This window comes from Littorina saxatilis, linkage group LG17, assembly GCF_037325665.1.
Source record: "Littorina saxatilis isolate snail1 linkage group LG17, US_GU_Lsax_2.0, whole genome shotgun sequence".
NCBI lineage: Eukaryota > Metazoa > Mollusca > Gastropoda > Littorinimorpha > Littorinidae > Littorina > Littorina saxatilis.
Window position 1 is genome coordinate 23015251 of NC_090261.1, and position 22714 is coordinate 23037964.

The window sequence follows — 22714 nt, forward strand, 5'->3', positions numbered from 1 at the left end:
CTCGTTTTGGTGCTGGACGGCTGTTATGATACCGGAAATCACGCCCGGACAGTAAGCCTCCCGTAAACCATCACAGATACTGTCAGGCTTTTACACACAGTACAAACACGCTTCCATTTGAACACTCACCGAACGGGAACATCCTATAGGTGCCCTACGTAAAGAGCGAGCAATTTTCAAAGAAATAATTTTTCGGATTGTCTCCATCTCAATCGGAACCATCCTGAACTCAGGTCAAAAATGAGTTACTTCCCTTCAACTGGCGATAGCCGTGGAGCGATGATTATCAGAATGATTCGGACCGTGGTGCGTTTTTGCGCTTGACCTAACTTTTAAAATCTAAATAATAAATTCTCAGCTTGTTACACAAACATTCATAAATAATAAAAGAATAATTTGTTCATCAAGACAAGATCAGTACAATTCGAAGTTTTGAAAGTTTGAAAAGCCCGAAAGCAGGGTCACGCAAGGTCGTGATTTTCGTAAGGCAATAAATTAAATCACCAAAAGAATAGATGCTTTCACCAAAAGAATTGCTTAGTAAGCAAAAGATATTCCAACAAAAAATCGGATGTTTCCACCCACAAAATAGATGCTTCTAGCAAAAAACCGATTGATTCTACCAAAAGAAGAAATGAGACTTGCAAAAGAATTCTCAACAAAAAAACGAATTATTTCAACAACTTTTTTTTCTTTATTTGGTGTTTAACGTCGTTTTCAACCATTCAAGGTTAATTTCAACAACAAAATAGCTACTGTCAGCAAAAAATATAAAGTTTAGTGTACTTTCAGAGACAAAATAGTGTCACTCCATATCATAATTGTACGTCCAAAGAAAGTTAAATGAAAATGATAAAATCAGTGTACAGAGCAGTCAAGATCCGTGTGTTCACTGCCTGATAATCGCTGGTCTGGACAGCTTTGGGCGCCCGCGCTTTCGCTTCTGGCCGATTGGTATGGTCTTGGCCTGGGCAGGGGGGTTGGTCACCTCCAGACGAATCTCCATGCCCATGGAATGATGACACACGTAGCACTTGAGGAACTCCGGACAGTTGCAGAAAAACTGATTGTTTTTGTCGATCGTAATCTTCCACACCGACCTCCGACATGTGGCATACTCCTCGAAGTCAGCATAGGACGATGATTCAACCTTTTCTTCGGTGAATTCTCGGTCTTTGGTCCACTGCTTTCCAATTCCCCGTCGTCTTGTAGCTGGTGGCTCACTGTCAGACTCCGACGTATCATTATCAAATCTCACTGGATCGATCCTCTCAAAATCCATCTCTCCACCTTCAAACTCCATTTTCAACTGACAGAATCTGTGTCCTTGCTTGATTCAGCTGAATTTGTGATCACAAATCACCTCTGCTTAAGCGAAATCAGTGAGTCAAAACAATGACCACCACTCACACTGTGTTTCACTGTGTTGGAGAATGACTATCCATTTCTTTTGTTGAAACTATATTTTCTTTTGCCTGAAGTAGTCAATCTTTTGCCTGATTATATTTTCTTTTGCCTGAGTATATTTGCTTTTGCCAGTTTATTTTATTTTTTGCTCAGACAGCATTTTTTTGGGCGGATCAAATTTTTTGTGTGTACTTTAATTCTTTGTCACTCAAGCCATCTTTTCTTTTGGTGAAAGCATCTATTTTTTTGGTAGAACCATTTCTTCTTTTGGTTCATTAAACGGGTGCCGTTTTCGTAGCAGACGACGGTTTATAGGCAGTCAAAAGCCATCGCTAGAGTTCTTATGAATCACATTCGTTTTTTTCGTGAAAAGTCAGAGGTACATAACGTGCTATTGCAGATAAGCTCACAGCGAGCCCCATTCAAATTACAAACTGACGACTGCATTGTGAAAAAGGGAAACTGGATCACACGGGTTCACAATGGCTCAGGGGTAAGATAAACCACGCAAAAATAAATTCTTTGAAAATTGCTCGCTCTTTACGTAGGGCACCTAGGATGTTCCCGTTTGGTGAGCGTTCAAATGGAAGGGTGTTTGTACTGTGTGTAAAAGCCTGACAGTATCTGTGATGGTTTACGGGAGGCTTACTGTGCCTTTAACGTGTAAAAGGTAAAAGTCTGGAGGGTTTAAATCAGGTAAGAATTGTTACCGCTCAATGTCAAATCCCGTTATGTCACACGCTTTCCTTCTTTGCCACTACTAAAGCAAACGTGTGCAAGATGTAGAGGTTACATGCCGAGTCTCAGTGATTATCAAAAATAATGGTCGAAGTTAGCGGATCATGAAAAATGCGAGCTTCAGCGAGCTTTTTCATGACCGCGAACTGAGACCATTATTTTTGATAATCACTGAGACGAGACTCCTAATCTTTATTCCTCCTTTCTTCAGTTATTCAAAGAAAACAGGAGTTTTTGTGCGAAAGTTTGATCGAATCATATTCACCCAACCAGTCTACCTGCGCAGGCGATCGATTAATGCGCGGTTGTATAGTTCCGTGCAAATCATTCAATTTTGTTAACACTTCTTGTCAGTTTCCATGTTTTGAACTAAAATCAAGTACACAGTTATGTTGTCATTCTGCTGTGGCGGTAAAGGCAGATAGTGTGTGTTCTGTTCATGTTTTGGTATCGCTCAGGAAATGTTCTTTCTTCGAATGTGACTAGCAGACGAAGTTTTACACCCGTGTTCCAACGTTAAAAACTGTATGAAGTTTAGCTTTCTGGGGCAAAATAGTGTATGAAACCGCTGCATGTTCTTTACGTTGATTAAATGTTTGCAATTGATTGCGTGTGATCTGTTTATAAAATGAAATATTGTTGAAAACTGACCGTCGGATTGCAGCCGAAATCTGGAAGGGGAACTACTCGTGTCGCTAGACAAAGTATGAGAGTTACTTTTCCTTGGAATCTTGCTAGCGATAAACGATTGTGCACGGCAGATCTGAATTCAGAAAACAACCAAACTCATGGATTTTATATGGAGATTCATGTGTTCAAGTCTGTAGTTGCTGGTTTAAATACGGTATGGTTGTATTGTTTGCTCCAGAAATGCATATTTTGTACATTAGAGTGTTCTGAACTTTTGAGTCGCAAAAAGTAGATCCACAATGTGTACAGTCTCTACCCATGAGCTATCGAGGATTCAGGCCCGTTGTTGGGTAAGTGATTTTGGTTGTTGGGTAAGTTACCGAAAAATAACTAGCCCTACAAGTTTACAGAGAGAAAGAAGCAGAGGGGGGGATAATGTATGTTACACGCTTTGGAGCATGTGCAAGAACGGATTCAAACTCGAAATCGTCCCTCCAAAAGCCCCAAAATGCACACACGACTTTTATTTCTCCTGCTGTTGTCGTGTCTTCTCTTTACAAATTCTTCAACGCTGAGAATACTGAAAACGGCATCCCAGACTACAGTACTGTTTCCATACGCGAGTTTAGCTTCCCTTGGAAAGTGGCTCGCTCAGGAGGCCTGTTAGTCTGAAACTAGAAGGACAGAGTTCTGAACATAGATGACAAAGACCCCGGAAAGAACAAACATTTCGCGGATGCAGACACAGAAAGACGTCATGAAGAATGGAATGCTTCAAAAGATACAGACTGTGACGATGACTGTGACGTCATTCACATATACCGAGACGTCATTCATAGTTGTTCGTTCACTTTCGTCAAAAAGTAGATCTCTCCACAATGGCTGCTCCTGTGTTTAGGTTTATCAAGCGTGAGTACGCAAAACGTGTTTGTTCTCTCCTCTGTTGAAGCTGTGAGACATAATCGCCATTACGAGCTAGTCGTGTGACAGAGAGTGTTCTTGCACACTCGACTGCTGCTGTTTCACTCCGGCTAAAGCCGTCGTGAAACATCTACAGTCTCGTGTGCAAGAAAACTCTCTGTCACACGACTAGCTCGTAATAGCGGGTACTGTTAAAGGCATATGTACGCGCTCCCGTGTTTACAAAGTGTAGTTTGCCCATAATCGATGTCAAACGCACCATAAGACCATGTAATGACGATATGTCGCCATGCGCGGACCATATACATGCATTACAGCTTGCTTTAGAGTCTCAAAAACTTTGGATGTAAACAAAGACGCGGAGTTATTTCCCTTGCGTCAACGCTACCTCTGTTGGCAAATCTATAAATAGGACGATCCAGATCAAAATGAAAATTAACATATCTCAACATTGAAGGGGTCCTAGACCACAATATTTTGCAGGGAACTTAATTTAGCATGTCTCCAGCTGTTGGTAAAGCAATTAGCGTGTATAGTCATCGAGTACATATGGCTTTAAGTTGATCGCCGAATTTGGCAACTTTTTTGTAATTTGCAACAAAGTCAGAACACTTAAAGTACAAAATCGCCACTTTGTGGAAGGGTCATGCATAGGCTGCAGTTTATGTTATCCAAATTTAAAGTGATTCGGGCAACAGATGTAAAAGTTATTAGCATTTTTGAGGGTTGCATTTTTTGGGGGGTCACCCTGCACAAAGTAGTTTCCCCGGCCCCTTAAAATGTATGTTAGGCGTTTTTAGTCTTTTGTTTTATTTGATGCACAAAAGTGCGACCGTTCATGATCCACTGAGGTTGCTGCATGAACCTTTGAAGTTTTTGAAAATAGATGTTGCCTTGCCTCGTCTTGCCTTGCAACGCTTTCTTTGTGTACTTTTCCTTTAGGAATCGAGGAACCCCATGTTGAAAGAAATTGGAAACAAGCTGATGGGTTTCGCGGCGTCGGATCCTGACGTGCTTAGTATGGATGACGATGTGCAGATGGCAAAGGCGAAGGCCGGAGAATACGTGTACATCGTTGATTCGGTCACCAGCGAAGCGTGGACAAAAGAGCACTGCGACTTCGATCAGATCATCGCGGATGACAGCGCTTCTATTCCGTACGCTGTCGCTCTGCCCAGAGGCTCTCCTTACACTCGTCTCTTCGATGAATAGTGAGTTGAGCCTTTTTTAAATAGTGTTTGGTGTTTAAAGGCACAGTAAGCCTCCGGCGTAAACCATCACAGATACGGTCAGGCTTTTACACACAGTACAAACACCCTTTCATTTAAACACTCACCGATTGAGAACATCCTAGGTGCCCTCCGTAAAGAGCGAACAATTTTCAAAGAATTTATTTTTGCGTGGTTTATCTTACCCCTGAGCCATCGTGAACCCGTGTGATCCAGTTTCCCTTTTTGGCTCACGTAAGTGTAGCCTATGCGATGCTAACTTTTGTCTGTCTGTGCGTGTGTATGTGTGTGTGTGTGTGTGTGTGTGTGTGTCTGTGTGTGTGTGTGTGTGTGTGTGTGTGTGTGTGTGTGTGTGTGTGTGTGATAGAAACTTTAACATTTGACTGAACACCGAAATACTAATTTTACCTGGTTATTATCCAAGCAACAGCTTCAAAGTATTGAAGCAAGGATCAACATTTCGTCGGCACGTATGTAGTTAAAGTGTGTATCCAAAGAAAACGGGTGGTGGGGTTTTTTTGGGGGGGGTAAAAACAGCTGACTGGTTTGTGTCGTGTATGGTATGTAGACCAAGTGAGGGGTCAAGGTTAGGTCAGATCGCGTGAAGGATTGTGGTATAGATACAGTTATCACCGAGCTGCAGTTCGCCGATTCGGAGAAGACGATTTCACATTGTTCGGTTTCGTAGCTCCAGAAAAATAGATAAAGAAGATACCAAAGGAGATTTCCTACAGGTTAATCTGCACAGCGTGTTTCCAGTGTCTGCGCGAGGAAGCGCTGTCGAAAGCGCAGTGTCGATCTGGCCATCTGGCAGTCGTGTCCCCGTAAGTACTAAAAAGTAGGCTACAGACAGACAGATCTAGATCTAGTGTCTCGCACTCTTGCACCGTATCACTTATGCTTACTGTTTCTTTCTTTCTTTATGTGGTGTTTAACGTCGTTTTCAACCGTTCAAGGTTATATCGCGACGGTATGCTTACTGTGTGTGTGTATGTGTGACGGAGTGATTGAGTTTGTGTTACTGTTTGTCGATTTCTTACGTGAGCCGTGAAGGCTTCGCCTCTTGTTCACAATGTAGTCGTCAGTTAGTCATTTGAATGCGACTCGATGTGAGCTTATTTACAATAGCACGTTTTTATGCACGAAACAAACGGCTGTGGTTCACAAGAACTCTAGCGATGGCTTTTGACTGTTGAGAGGAACGGCGATATGCACTGATAAACCGTCGTCTGCTACGACCCTTGCGTGACCCTGCTTCCGGGCTTTTCTTTTTTCAAACTTTCACAACTTCGAATTGTACTGATCTTGTCTTGATGAAAAAAGAATTCTTTTATGATTAAAGAATGTTTGTGTAACAAGCTGTCAATTTATTATTTAGATTTTAAAAGTTAGGTCTAGCGCAAAAACGCACCACGGTCCAAAAACATTTTGATAATCATCGATTCACGGCTATCGCCAGTTTACATCGATAGAATGAGACCCGAAGGGAAGTAACTCATGTTTGACCTGAGTTCAGGATGGGTCCAAAAAGTGTTCGAGACAATCTGCAAAATTAATTCTTTAAAAATTGCTCGCTCTTTACGTAGGGCACCTAGGATGTTCCCGTTTGGTGAGCGTTCAAATGGAAGGGTGTTTGTACTGTGTGTAAAAGCCTGACAGTATTTTAATTTATTATTATTATTCTGTGATGGTTTACGGGAGGCTTACTGTCCGGGCGTGAATTCCGGTATTCATAACAGCCGTCCAGCACCAAAACGAGGCGCCATTGCTGTTGAGGACCAAGTCCACGAAAATAAATTCTTTGAAAATGTCTCACGCTCGACAGAAAGCAGCCAGGATGTTCCCGTTCGGTGAGCGTTCAAATGGAAGTATGCTTGTACTATATGTAGACGCTCGGGGAGCTCTGTGATGGTTTACGGGAGGCTTATTGTGCCTGTAACAGTAAATATAGGTTCGAGTGAACTCCTAACTGAGAATTGCTAGCAGTTAAGTTGAAGCTTGCAGCAAGAATGTTGAGGCTGTTTGCAAAAAGAAAGAAAAAACGCAGTTGCTATTTGCCATGATTTCAAAAAGACCAACCATTGCCATTGGCTGCCGGGAGGTAATTGTTTTCCACTACCTAATTGGTTCATCTCGTTTAATTTTTTTCTTCCTACATGTACGAAGATGTTGTTATGGATTTCCGGAGTACAGTATCAAGGCAAATAAGGCGTAATGTACAATGACAATGTACTCTAGTCATTTACTCCTTGCAGTGTGATGAGAATCGTGGAGGCCGGCCTGATCAAGAAGTGGAAGCAGGACTGGTTCGCTGACAGCCTTCTGTGCGTCAAGAGCATCGTGACCGACTCGCCCAAAATCTCCGTGTTGGACGTGCAATCTGTGCTGTACGTCAGTGTCATCGGCTTTGGACTCGCTCTCATCGCGCTGAGCTTGGAGTGTCTGTGTCATCGCCACCCCAAGTTGAGGGCCTGGACTGACAGAATGGGAGACGCTTGTGTGGATGGGTGTGAAGGTCAGAACGGGAACGACTCTGAGAAAGATAATGACCCTGGAGAATCTTATGGCCGCGATTCTCGTCATCTTTATCATAACGGGTTCGGCTCTAACAACAACTACGAACGTGGAATTGAAGGAGAAGACGAAGGAGGGAGAGGAAGAGACGAAGAAAGGAGAAGAAGAGATGGAGAAACCGGTGAGGTAGGACTTCATGACGTGATTCTTATGGACGAACTGGGAGAAGGAAGGGACGATTCTCACAAGTTTCACAACGGTGGCATTTTTTGCATCGATGGTCCTAGTACTGACCGACGCAACAGTCTGATGTTCGACACTGTTTATTCCAGTCCTGAGGATTTTGGGCGAAATGTCCGCGAGGTGGTTCACCAACCTGGCTGGGACAAAAGAGGGTCGAGGACTGTTAGAATATCGGATGACGTTAAAGTCTGTACCTGAGTGCAGATTCGACGAAAACCTTTGGTAAACAACACTGATCTGAATACTGAGATTTTTTCGATTTTGATTCTTCTGGCTTGACTGAAAAACAATACTGGCAGTAATGATTTTTTTTGATTTTTTTTGAACAAAAATCGTTTCTTTCTAAATGAGGGACTCTTCATCGGCTCAAGATACTAGCCCGATAACAACAGGAAAGCTTTACTTTGCACAATATATCGCTGGTAGGAATCGGATTATTTTGTGACAACCGTTTTTATCAAAAGCTCTCGTGTGAAAGTCTGGCCTCAGTGTTTCGAAAATCCTATACCTAATAGATGTGTGCAGCTGACAATGTCCAGTCATGATGTATTTTATGACGAAAATAGAATATTAATTGGACTGGTGAGTGGATCTACATAAATAAGCAATGTGTAAAGCGTCGCATGCATGGACACTCAACTTATATTTGTGCCACAAGCGTGCAAACACCATTACAACCCGAGGATTCTATCTTCGGTTAGCAATAAGGCGTTTGACACTCTTAATACGGTGATCTTACGGTGATTAATAGGTAACATGCGCCTTGAGTCGCCTTGTGTGGTGAGATACGTGCGCGATATAAATCCTCGTAAATAAATAAAATAAATAAATGAATCTTGCAGCAGTGGATCTCTTATGTCACAGTCGCATAATTGATAGCAGACTGGTGTGTTCTGTAAGTGCGAATGTATCATGTTGTGCAACGGAGCAACTTTGTGCTGATGTAGGCCTATGTATGTACCTTGGGTTTACTGGACAAACAAAACTAACAGAAAGAGAAAACATCACATACGTTGGAGTGTAATATTTAGTCGTTGTCCTTGCTTTTTCTGTGTTTTGCTGTTTTCGCACATTTGAAAATGTCTTTTAGGCTGGCCAGTGGCGAAAAAGTAGATGATTGCTGAGAAAATGTTGAACGCATGTACACGAATGGAAAATATGGATCGGCTGGTTATTGTGATAATCATAATTTGTATATGTCATTCCATTTAGCAGTGCCTCTTAACGGGAACCCTGTCTTAATCAAAGCGTGCATTCGTCACCCATTATATGGAGTTGTGTGTGATATTTACTTAGTTAACACTTTGTTGAGCAGAATCGAGCACTGAAACGGGTATAGGCAGGAAAATCCATTTCCATCAGTACGGTTATGCTGTTCTCTTCCAGTTTTTTTCTTTGTTTGTTCCCCCCTGTGTGTCATAATATAACGATAATTTGCACCAACTGGATTTGAACATTGCCAGATTTTGCTCCACTTACAACATGATTTTGTACGTGTGTTGCTAGATGTTGTGAATATAAAACTTCAGATCGATCGTGCCTTGTTGATCAGTGTTCATTGTGCAATGCAAATGTGAATTATTAATTGTGAGTGAGAATATTCCTTCGTAGGCATTCCCTCTGAAAAAAAAATCCAAAAACCCCCACCCCCATCTGCTCTTCTGATTTCTCCTGCAAATGGAATTTTTGTCAAGCTCTTCCTAAAAAATAAAACGCCTTCCTTCCCCCCCCTCCCACAAACACACACACACACACATACACATACACACACACACACTCCTCTTTTTATATTTAGTCAAATTTTGACTAAATATTTTAACATCGAGGGGGAATCGAAACGAGGGTCGTGGTGTATGTGCGTGTGTGCGTGTGTGTGTGTGTCTGTGTGTGTGTGTAGAGCGATTCAGACTAAACTACTGGACCGATCTTTATGAAATTTGACATGGGAGTTCCTGGGTATGAAATCCCCGAACGTTTTTTTCATTTTTTGGATAAATGTCTTTGATGACGTCATATCCGGCTTTTCGTGAAAGTTGAGGCGGCACTGTCACGCCCTCATTTTTCAACCAAATTGGTTGATATTTTGGTCAAGTAATCTTCGACGAAGCCCGGACTTCGGTATTGCATTTCAGCTTGGTGGCTTAAAAATTAATTAATGACTTTGGTCATTAAAAATCGGAAAATTGTAAAAAAAAATAAGAATTTATAAAACGATCCAAATTTACGTTTATCTCATTCTCCATCATTTGCTGATTCCAAAAACATATAAATATGTTATATTCGGATTAAAAACAAGCTCTGAAAATTAAATATATAAAAATTATTATCAAAATTAAATTGTCCAAATCAATTTAAAAACACTTTCATCTTATTCCTTGTCGGTTCCTGATTCCAAAAACATATAGATATGATATGTTTGGATTAAAAACACGCTCAGAAAGTTAAAACAAAGAGAGGTACAGAAAAGCGTGCTATCCTTCTTAGCGCAACTACTACCCCGCTCTTCTTGTCAATTTCACTGCCTTTGCCATGAGCGGTGGACTGACGATGCTACGAGTATACGGTCTTGCTGAAAAATGGCATTGCGTTCAGTTTCATTCTGTGAGTTCGACAGCTACTTGACTAAATATTGTATTTTCGCCTTACGCGACTTGTCTCTTTGCTGTCCCTGCGAGTTCCGACTGTGCATTTGTTTATTTAGGTTCATTGCCGGTGAAAACCCTGCCCCTGAGTCCCGGTACTTGCTATTGATCTTAGCATTGTCGGGCCGAAAGTGTGTTTGCCTATCTCGCTTTCGCTATACAACCCCGATTGATTGCACTGAAAATGTTTCTGTTGAATAAATACACCTACCGTGCCTCCACTACTGTCATGCACAATTTATCGCTGATTACATCAGTTCACATAATTTTCGTCAGGTTTTACTGTGTCCTTATGAGAGAATAAATTGCTCTGTTTATTTGTTTCTTCTCATTTTACGGTTTAGTCAATAATTTGCTAAAAAAAAAATTCAGGTTGACTGGGAATCGAGACGAGTTCATGGTTATTGTGTGTGTTTGTGGGGGGGGGGGGGGGGGGGGGGGGGGGGTGAATGAAGATGGGAGCCAACGTCGGTTTGGGGACGGAGTGACGGGGGGAATGGGAGCGCATCATTGTACTTGTTTATCAGGATTTGAGGGCGGGATTAGAGAAGTTATACTGACGCATGTAAAACTTTCCTGTTTTTACATTTAGTCAAGTTTTGACTAAATGTTTTAACATAGAGAGGGAATCGAGACGAGGGTCGTGGTGTGTGTGTGTGTGTGCGTGTGCGTGTGCGTGTGTGTGTGTGTAGAGCGATTCAGACTAAACTGCTGGGCCGATCTTTATGAAATTTGACATGAGAGTTCCTGGGAATAATATCCCCGGACGTTTTTTTCTTTTTTTCGATAAATGTCTTTGATGACGTCATATCCGGCTTTTTGTAAAAGTTGAGGCGGCACTGTCACACCCTCATTTTTCAATCAAATTGATTGAAATTTTGGCCAAGCAATCTTCGACGAAGGCCGGACTTCGGTATTGCATTTCAGTTTGATGGCTTAAAAATTAATTAATGACTTTGGTCATTAAAAATCTGAAAATTGTAAAAAAAGAATTCTTTTATAAAACGATCCAAATTCACGTTTATCTTATTCTTCATCATTTTCTGATTCCAAAAACATATAAATATGTTATATTCGGATTAAAAACAAGCTCTGAAAATTAAAAAATTAAAAATTTATTATTACAATAAAATTTCCGAAATCGATTTAAAAACAATTTCATCTTATTCCTTGTGGGTTCCTGATTCCAAAAACATATAGATGTGATATGTTTAGATTAAAAACACGCTCAGAAAGTTAAAAAGAATAGAGATAAAGAAAAGCGTGCTATCCTTCTCAGCGCAACTACTACCCCGCTCTTCTTGTCAATTTCACTGCCTGTGCATCGAGCGGTGGACTGACGCTCTTGCTGTAAAAATGCAGTGAGTTCAGTTTCATTCTGTTAGTTCGACAGCTTGACTAAATGTAATTTCGCCTTACGCGACTTGTTGTTTGTTTCTTTGGTCAGTTTTTGCACTTTGAACAATCTTCAGCTTTACCAAATTTGCTACCGAAAGTGGCGCGGTATGGCTGCCTTTTTGGCGGCCGGGTAAAAACTTCACGAGTGTACGTGGGAGTCTCAGCCCATGAACGTAGAAGCAGAAGGAAAAGCTACTGACAATTTAATTTGTTTCTGCTCGTTTTGTTGCTACGGCCTTGGCCCTTCTGCCGGTGTAGTCCTAACTTCATACTGCTCAGAATTATAAAAAGAACAAAAAAACAAGCAGGGTATAATAAGAAAAGAAGTCGGTGATGAGTTAATTCTTTACTGAAAACAAAAAACAAACATGACGTTTCGGATCATAGATCCTTCGACAGATCAAAAAAAAAAGTGAATGCCAATTTTAACATTCACTTTTTTTTTTTTGATCTGTCGAAGGATCTATGATCCGAAACGTCATGTTTGTTTTTTGTTTTCAGTAAAGAATCAACTCATCACCGACTTCTTTTCTTATTTTTCCACATTGATTCTTCAGTCACCATTACATTCTTCTCAAGCAGGGTATGTTACAGGAACGTTTAATTGTGACAAAACAAAATGTTACGACCATACCGTTCTGTTTTGTCACTATTAAACGTTCCTATAACATCCCGTGCTTGTTTTTTTATTCTGAATTTTGGAATGTTAGCAATCTATTTGTTTTTGGATTTCATATTGCTTAACTTGTTTGTTTTTCTCCAATTTCTGTCTGCATTTTAAACAAGAGATAATCTAACAATTTGTTAATGACTTTTGTTTCCTGATTGTTCTGTCCTTGAACCTTTGTATTCGATTTGCAAACATGAGGTACAGTTCCACTGCCACAGGTGACAGCAACAATTGTATGTATACCCTAACCTGTTTTCATCCCTGTGACCGTTACGTCAGTGACTCAGGTTTAAAAAATCTTGACTCTTCAGGATAGCAATAGGGTCTGATATTGTGTGTGATATCTGTTTCATTATAACTGTCAATGTAACACTTTGCCGCTGACATGTCAACGATGTAGGCTAATTCCTTTCAGTTGTTTTTCAATATGGTAAAACGTCTCTACACCCCAGCTTGTATTTCTCAGAGAAGTTGGAGTTCAACATTTTTACGCACAAGTGAATAAAATGTTTTCAGTCTTACTGCATTTTTGGGTTATCCGTGTAGTGTACTTTACAGTGTGTGTGTGTGTGTGTGTGTGTGTGTATTTGTGTGCGTGTGTGTGTTTGCCATTTGTACCTATAAGGGAAAGAGGTATTTTGAATATTTTATATTCCTGGAGTGTTTGTTCTGGATTCGCTGAGGTATTTTTATCTGACAATGAAGGCTCTGCAATACTTCGCTTAGATAGCCCTCTATCACAAGACACCAGTAACAGATTCTGCGGAACAAGTAAATAAGAGGAAAGCACACACACACACACACACACACACACACACACACACACACATTCTCTCTCTTGAACCTTTGAAAGCACCCATTCTCCCTCTCTCACAAAGTAAATACAAATTCAAGAACAAGAGTAAATAGTCTGTGTTTTATTTATCAGTAATGCAGTTAACCCTTCCACTGGTACAATTCTGTAACACGTTACATAGCCACTGGTGAAATAACAGAGAAAAATAAAGAAAAACGGTCATATTATAGGTTTTTGCATCCATGGGAGGTAATCGGAACCGACCAAACAGACTGAGCCAGTAGCGCGACATATGTCGTGACAGTATACGTAAAGTAGCGCGACAACCAGCCTAAGGGTTAAGCTCTGAAGCATCCACAATGGAGAGATATCAACACACGCATGCATGTCATGAGAACACAATAGAACAAGTACAACAGTCCAAAACACTGAGGTAGTAGAATACCATTACAAACTACAAAAATTGCATACTTCAATATCGGGCTTGTGGGTGTTTTTACATTGTGATACCGAAAGGAAACTAGTTCTTTCAAGACATTTTTCACTTCCATAATTTACAGAATGCTCAACTGTCTCTTTCCCCCCCCCCCCCCCCCCCCTCCCCCCCCCCCCCCCTTCATACTCTCTCATACTGTTTTTCCTGTACTTATGTATCTTGTATACGTGTGTCAATAGGCTCTGTGCTTTAATGACAATAAATTCTGATTCTCATTCATACATTCTCAGTATTGTTCCCAGGCATAGACAATAATTAGTGCAGTTGGACCTTGATTCAAAAATATATACATCGGTCAAAATGTCCTGATCGCAAAAAATTGTTGTGTCAAAAGACATCCCAAGTGACAAAGCTATTGGACATTCGACCGGCCTCCAGTCAGAATAATTGGTCAGATAAAAAAAGTATGCGTACATGACCAAAGACCGGAGGCCTGGGAACAACACTGCATTATTATTATTATTTTTATCAACTCCATCCCACACACCCAGGCCTGGTTTAGCATGTAACTGTAAGTCAAAAGGGCACAATAGCAAGCAAGCAGTTATGCATTATCATGAAAAGTTCTAGAAATGACGAACAGTCCTGACATAATCTTCAACCTGCTTCATGGGTCGCGCATGACTAAGCCTCACATACATATCTGCATCTCAAGAATTATTTCCAGCATTTGCTTGAGACTTCCTGTCATCCTCAAACACCTTAGGATCTTAATTCCTACTGAGCACCTCTCAAACAGTTGCCTTGGTAAACAAACAGTGTGCACACATACATGATACAATGAGTTCAGCTGTATTTCCTTGAGATTCTGAAGAGTCTGTCCTAAGCAATCATCCCAGTCATCTTTTCACTCAGTTCCCACAGTTTCTTGGCAGCACCAAGGTCACCGGCAGCCTCACTCCATGGTTCCTGCCGACACGACGCAAAATAGCCATCGGTCACATCTGCCAGTTCTGATGCCACTGTACAGTAGATGATTGTCTGGCACCCTTCCTCCGAGGTCTTTAAACCAAGCAGCACTACCACAGGCGTCAGCAGTGTCCTGACAAAACCGCTCATAACATGACGTCCAAGGCTGGTGGCAGGACAAAAGCCTGGAGATACGCAGTACACATTAACCCCAGTTCCTTTTATGCGCTGGCTGAGCTCACGGGAGAACAGACAATTTGCCAGCTTGCTGTTGCTGTAACCCTTCTTTTTGTCATACCCCTTTTCGCTGTTCAAGTCATCAAATTTTATGATGCCACCCTTGTGAAGAGAGGACGACACTACGATAATTCTGCTTGGAGCCGACTCCTTTAAGCGATCAAGAAGAAGGTTGGTAAGAAGGAAATGCCCAAAGTGGTTAACTCCCATCTGCATCTCGAAACCATCCTCTGTCTTGCCATAGAGGGACTGAAAAACACCAGCATTGTTGACTAAAACGTCAATGTGTCTCTCCTCTTCCAAGATCTTGCCACAGAAGGCACGGACAGATGCAAGGCTGGCAAGGTCGAGTTTCCTGACGATCAGTTCGCCGTTACTCGTGTTGCGTCGAATGTACTTGACCGCATCTTCTGCCTTTTGTTCATCGCGACATGCCAGAATCACACGAGCATGTCGCTTTGCCATTTCAAGTGCGGTTGCTTCCCCGATGCCGCAGTTTGCTCCAGTGATGATTGCTGTTTTGCCTTTCATAGTTTCGGGACTTTTGCAAAGTCTCCTTTGTCTTGTGATTCTCCGTATTATCATCAAAAGCACGTAACCGCCTGCGACGACACATATTTTCCACCAGGCCATGTTGTGAAAACTTGTCCAGCTTACGAAATCGGAAATGTTTACCAAGGGCCTTCCGTCGTCTGCCAAAGTGGCTGTAAAACTGGATTAGACCAGAATGTGAGATTTGTTAAGACCATCAATATTTACATATTGAATGATCTAGGCAAATATTTTTGTATTACGTTGAACAATGTTAGAGGTACTACTTAGTTGGTTGGTCACTTTAAATCAGAAAAAAATATATATGTGAAATATGAAATAAAAGCGACATCAAAGTCTGTCACCTTTTCACCTTTTCACTCTTCAAGGGAAACTACTCTTAACGTGACAGGTTACTTTCGTCTGAAGTTCAGGGAGGCAAAGTCCAGCCTACACCGTGGAAAATGTTATCCACAGCTGTGCGTGTACAATTAGCCAACGGTTTGCAGAAAGGTACATGTATACGTTACGAATGTTGTTCTTTCTTTTCTAGTCTCATTGGTCAAGTATCGTGCTTCTGAATCGTCTTTGTCAGCATATCAGTCTCACTAGCAACACCGCTGCAGGTGTGCCCTTTTCAGCTTTTGGTCTGTCTATGGTCTGTGCTTTCTTGTTAAAAAAAGTGTTACCTTTTTTTTTTGCAGCACAGTGTGTGTGTGTGTGTGTGTGTGTGTGTGTGTGTGTGTGTGTGTGCTTTTTCTCCCTTCCTCTCTCTCTATTTTTGTTAAAAGCATTGTACGTACCTGCGTTTGTGTGTGTGTATAAGTAAGTGTGGGTGTAAGTATGTGTTTGTGTGTGTGTGTTTTTTTTCTCTCGAAAGTGTGTTGGTACAGTCATACTTGCCCTTGCAACCACCTCTCCAAGGCGACCACCTGTCTAAAATGATCACCCCGAAAAATGGGAGACAACTATATATATATATATGTTCTATTTAATTCATTGATCTTTCCATAGCGACAACTTGTATATATATAACGACCGCTGTTGATTGGTCCCTCCATGCAGTGGTCGTTTTAGACAGATTTGACTTTACTTGTGTTATTTCATAATCATTTGTGTTTCTTTGTGTGTTTGTTTTGTTTTGTTTCATGTGGTGATTGGTTGGTTGGTTTTCTTTTCTTTGCTTGCTTGGCGCACACTTATAAACTTATAAATAACTTTTTACACAAACTTTTTTCTTGTAGATTTTGCTCGAATACTTCAAGCTGGTTTGACAAAAAGGAACTGCAGTTCGCAGACTATGGACTTCAAGACTTTGAAAGTTACCAGGCCACGGGACTTTGTGGTGCAGGTTGAGCTGAACCGTCCAGAGAAAAGAAACGCCATGAACACAGACTTCTGGAGGTATGGGTGAACCAGTTGTAATTGACATGTTTTGAGTCATTAAATAATGCACAAAGTAATTTGCTGAGGAAAAGAAGTATTCTCTCTGAGAGGTTTGCAGTGATTTCTCTTTGAAAGTGATTAGTTACGAACTGTAAGATAAAGTTTATTTATTTGTTATAATCTAATTTAAGTTAACCTTAATTGCTAGATTTAATTTTCCTTGACAGTGTCAAACTTCACACTCATAGAAAACATGTCACGTGAAGTGAGAAACTCTGTAAGTTGCAACAGAAGCTATAATCTGTGAAAAAAATACATGTGTAGCAAATAAAGAAACATATATATTATATGCAGATTGAACGCAACTAAAGCCCCACATTACCCTTGCCATGATAAGATACAGATGACATGTATGTTTTAAGCAAGAAAAGGACATGAATTTGACAATTACAGTAATAGTATTCATAGGCTGTTGTCCTGGAGGAGGGGAGATAACTGGATCAAAAGATCTGTTTTTCTTTTGAAGATCATCTAAATGTATGTGTGTATTTCAGGGAGATGAGAGAGTGTTTTTCACAACTTGCAGAGGACACAGATTGCAGAGCTGTTGTTTTAAGTGGTGCAGGAAAAATATTCACATCAGGTATGAAGGCATATATTTTTTTTATTGACTTGTGATACAAGAATGAGGAGAGGAGCTGTAGACACTTGATGCTACTTTGTTCTCAAAGACATTGACATAGTCAGCATTTACAAACGAAGAACGGAATTAAAGGAAGGGGCTCCCCCAACATTTCTTTTGTGTGTAAAGAAGGTGGGTTTTTTAGGGGGGGGGGGGGGGGGGGGAAGGTGTAGTTTCAGTATTAACCCCTTCACTGCCACAGTACGTATAACAGAATTTTGGTATTAGGGCAAATTTCGCTTTCTTCGGTAGGTTCACTAATCTGTTCACTGCTCAATCATTTATTGATATATCTCTTAGATCTTTGGCATGTGGTTTGCTTACACCCTTGACTATTATAGGATGACATGATAATTGGACTTTGTTTGTGATTGTTATTGTAAAAATTGATATACTGTAATGACCATTTTTGTCAAAAATTACAGTTTCCAAACTTTCACACACACACTGCAGAACGTAAAACCGCAGAAAACACAGCTAAAACTGGTGTCAAACATCAGGTATTCACATTACAGCCCATAACAGTATTCTTCTGTGTGGTAATCCATAAATCACTTCTTGTAGAGCTACCAGAACACTGTATCATTTGAAAACAGGTCTACGAGTTGATGTCCGACTTTCGGCCAACATTTTGAATCTTATAGATCGGAAAAAACTTCTAAAAAAGTTTTTACCACGTGGTACTAACTTATCTGAACGGTCAATGGGAAAGATCTCTGTTTAAACCCCTACAAGAAGTTGGACAGTGGTTACCTCCCATTAAGTTTTCACAAATGTCCTGAAAAGGGCTGATGTAAATGCCACGTACATAGTACGTGTATGGGCGTATGACAAACCAAACATGACCACGTACCTATACGTGCTGGGCAGTAAAGGGGTTAAGTAATGCGATAACACCGTTATATCAAGTTTACCTGAAAATATTTTTCGTCATGTTAAAAGAAGACAATTTGTGAGGCCAACAGGGTTCATTTATGGCATTAAGTAATTTAATGTTATCCTTTCAAAGCATACCTCAAACTATTTTTTATGATGTTAAATAAACAAAATGTCAGTATCAAGTAATGTGGTAATACCCCTATTATCAAGTTTACCTGAACATATTTTTCATGATGTTAAAAGAACAAAATTAGTGAGACCAACAAGGCTCATTTGTGACACTAAGGAGGGTATTTTATTGAAATGGTGATTTCTCTTGTTCATTTTCAGGGCTTGACCTGACAGACAATAAAGATGTCAAGTTTGAGGAGTTCATGTCACCTGACAAAGACTTTGCCCGCAAGGCGTTTCAAATTCGTCAAGCTGTTATCCGTCTACAGGAATCATTCAATGTAATTGAGAGAGTAAGTACAAAAAAATCACCTTTTTGGCATTCAGACACAACAGAATTGACAGAATGTTTATCTGTCATGTCTTTTCACCATCTTGAAATTTTAATGACATTACTAAAAGTATTTGGATATTTTGTAAATGAATAGCAAAGCCCAAATCATATAATATATATGTGTGTAAGAAGGGGTAACCAAGCAGAATATATCGTTTTGGTCATTTTTAGAGTACAGGATTGAGCATTAATTTTGACTGGCCGTCATATGTATTTTATCAGTACAATTTTGTTATGCAAGTTTTCATTTTGATTTGAATGTGGCTATGTGTTTTTAAGGTAATGATGTACGTTATCATGGTGTATAATTTAACATGTGAATACCGCTATGTGTTATCCAGGTAATGATGTTATCATGATGTTTAATTATTTGTGTTTTCAGTGTCCAAAGCCTGTGATAGCTGCAGTACACAGTGCCTGTGTAGGAGGAGGCATAGACATGATATGTGCCTGTGACATCCGCTACTGCTCCAGTGATGCTTGGTTCAGCATCAAGGTATGTGTATATTTTAAAATGTCAGCAATGTGTGTGTCAGTTTGTGTGTGTGACTGTGTGTGTGTGTGTGTGTGTGTGTGTGTGTGTGTGTGTGTTAGGCTGTATTGATCAGCATAAGTAAATCTCAAGCTGTGTGAATTATCCAGCATATTTTTTTCTTTGAGTTGCTTACACGTGCAAAAAAACTCACACATGATCGACCCATGAAAGCTATGAACACAAGCTAATTATGTCGTCAATTTATAATGTGAGGATTAGGTCTACATGCTTTAACCCTTAGGCTGGTTGTCGCGACATATGTCGCGCTACTTTACGTATACTGTCACCTGGTTGTCACGACATATGTCGCGCTACTGGCTCAGTCTGTTTGGTCGGTTCCGATTACCTCCCATGGATGCGAAAACCTATTTGACCGTTTTTCTTTATTTTTCTCTCTGTTAATTCACCAGTGCCTATGTAACATGTGTTACAGAATTGCACCAGTGTAAGGGTTTTAACATGTGTTCATGGGATTTGTTTTTACCATCTTAACATTCTGGAACACTGTGCCTTTCAGGAAGTTGACATCGGACTTGCTGCTGACCTCGGCACTTTGCAGCGATTTCCAAAAGTTATTGGCAATGACAGCCTAGCCAGAGAACTTGCTTATACAGCTCGCAAAATGTATGCTGATGAGGCTAAGGATGTGGGATTTGTCAGGTAAGTCATTTCTAAATATCATCATGTAACGGCTTGAAGGCTGTTTTAGCCTTTTTCCAGCCATGCCATATTTGTATTATTTAAACATTTATGTTTAGAATTCATTTGGTATGGAACAGAAAAACTGTTAAAGAAATTGCTTCATAAAGGGCGAAGAGGCACTGTAGTTATCCTTTAGACAGCCCACTCCAGCCAAAGAAAACGTGGTTCTGCAGATCTTCATTGTGGTATTTGTTACTTCCTTTGCATGTTAAAAGAAAAATGTTGTGTTAAAAGATTGAAGGAAAGAAATAATCACCCTTATAGATCAGATAACACAAAACCAAGAATATCCGATGATGTTGAAGGGGGGGGGGGGGGGGGAGGAGGGAGATAGAGAGAGAGAGAGTTGAGAGTTTTCCTTCAACATATAATCAAAAATGCCTTTGATCTCATAATTGCAGCCGTGTCTTCCCAGACCGTGAGAAGCTGATTGAGGGAGCCATAGAGCTGGCGAGCGTGATAGCGTCCAAGAGTCCAGTGGCCGTGCAGGGAACCAAAGTCAGCTTGGTGTACTCCAGGGACCACACTGTGGGGGAAGGCTTGGATCAAGTGGTCAGTGTCTTGCTTCTTGTTCTTCTGAGTACATGTGCTGCAACTCCCACATACATTTGGTTTGCATGAACAGGATTTTACTTGTACAGTGGAACCCCCCTTTTAAGACCCCGCAATTTAAGAACTCTCCTCATTTAAGGCCTTACTTTTATAGATTTTGTGTTCATAACCTCTGTAAATTTACCCCCAATTTAAGACCTGAATTTCTCCGATTTTTGGAGGTCTAAAAATGGGGGTTCCACTGTATGACCATTTTTTTCCCGTCATTAAGGCAGCCGTACCCCTTTTTAAGGAAAAGTTTTTTTCAATTTGTGCTGCTGATTTCAGCAGGGTAGGCAATGGTCTGAGTCCAGAAAAAAACACCCAATTCAGTGTAACCCCTCTAAGATCCTGTTCTCTCAGAGTTCTGTTCACAAGATCTGTAAAGTTACCTTCATTTTTAAGACTGCCTCTTGATTTTTGGCTATTTTAATAGGCAGATTTCCCAGTACTGTTGAAGTTTCTACAACATCAAATAAAAAAATAAAAAAATCTGCCTCACCATGGACATTTCTTAGGTCATGTGCATGTACCTGCAGCCTCAAGGTGAAGAAGACAGCGAGCATTTATCGCTTTTCACTAAAGCAGAACAAAGAATATCACTGTTTTTGTTCAGTGCGGGGCTGGTATGGTTACTGAGTGGTGCACCTCTAGTAAGTGAAAGCTTGGAGTGTCAAAGTGGGAAATAATAATAATAATAATAATAACGGGCATTTATAAAGCGCCTTATCAGAAGTTCAAAGCGCGTGACAACAATACATGTATACAAAATTCATACAATCACTGTCAGATTCAAACAACACATCATGCACATCTCACATCCCCAGACTCTATACTAAGGAACTATCCGTAATGTTGTTGGAACAAGTGAGTTTTCAAATTGGACTTAAAAGATTAAATGTATGGAGAGTGACGTAATTGAAAGGGGAGTGAATTCCATAACTGAGGGCCATAATACGAAAATGCCATGAGCCTTGCGTTTAAAGCGACCTTGACGGAGAAGTCGAGCATCATCAGAAGAACAAAGGGTGCGAGAGGGAGTGTAGAGGGAGACAACTATGGGGGCAGTGTGTATGTGTGAGTTGGGTACCATTAATGTGTGTTGTGTGTGTGTGTGTGTATGTGTGTGTTTCTGCTGTCTTCTCTGTGTACATATAGTGTCTGATATGCGAGTTACTGGAGGAGGTCAAACAGACATACATGTACCAAGAAAAATGCAAAGCTATACGTCTAGAAGCTGAAGGATATAAGATTCTTATAGAACAAACATTAGGCATACAGACGTATCTAGTTTGTATGATATTACTAAGTTCACTTGTGATTTTCAGATGACATGGAATCAAGGAATGCTGCAAAGTGAGGATGTGATGAAAGCAGTGTTTGGAAGCATGAAAAAAGAGACTCCTGTATTCTCAAAACTGTGATATGGCAAAAATTGACAGTCTTTAGCTCATCATTGTGTAAATTAGATCTTTTGACCAAACGTCCATTCTCATATCTCAAGTGAGTGGGGAGGAGTGATTTTGTGCATATGTGAATCAGATTGCTGTCTGTATAATTGGAGTAGTGTGTGTGTGTGAGAGAGAGAGAGAGAGAGAGAGAGAGAGAGAGAGAGAGAGAGAGAGAGAGAGAGAGAGAGAGAGAGAGAGAGAGAGAGAGAATGCCCAAGGACGCTTAACCTGTCACTGTTAAACACATATTTCATTTGCTCATGTACATGGTTTTCAAGCATTTGTTGTAACAGTACGCAGTCTGTGGAAAAATGTTAAAAGTTTTCAAATGTTATCTTCAGGGAAAGTGTTGATTTTGTAACCCTGTTTGTTGTTATGGTTGTGTACACATGTGAATTACAAGGAAGAGACTCCAAACATAAATAATGACACTAGCAAACAATACATAAATACTTCAATTAATTTAATAAAATAAAATAATGTTTTGTAAAGTTTTGATAGTTCTTTCACTGTTGTCTTTTATTGATGAATGTTTCCTCTGGCACTCCTCTTCTTCCTCTCTCTCGTTATAGCTCTCTCTATCTCTTTCACACATACACACACAAACACACACACAAAATTA

General features: G+C 40.4%; 1 protein-coding gene and 1 pseudogene across 1 annotated transcript; one reads left to right on the top strand and one right to left on the bottom strand.

Moving 5' to 3' along the window:
- Positions 1-13294: 13294 nt before the first annotated feature.
- Positions 13295-15668, bottom strand: LOC138952770 (retinol dehydrogenase 14 pseudogene; annotated as a pseudogene).
- A 74-nt stretch (positions 15669-15742) lies between these two features.
- Positions 15743-22588, top strand: LOC138952771 (delta(3,5)-Delta(2,4)-dienoyl-CoA isomerase, mitochondrial-like). Its single transcript, XM_070324494.1, has 8 exons — positions 15743-15874; positions 16606-16765; positions 17302-17390; positions 18639-18772; positions 19196-19309; positions 19866-20008; positions 20452-20602; positions 21970-22588. The coding sequence occupies exons 1-8, from the start codon at positions 15826-15828 to the stop codon at positions 22063-22065; spliced, it is 936 nt and encodes a 311-aa protein (XP_070180595.1). The 5' UTR covers positions 15743-15825; the 3' UTR covers positions 22066-22588.
- Positions 22589-22714: the final 126 nt, after the last annotated feature.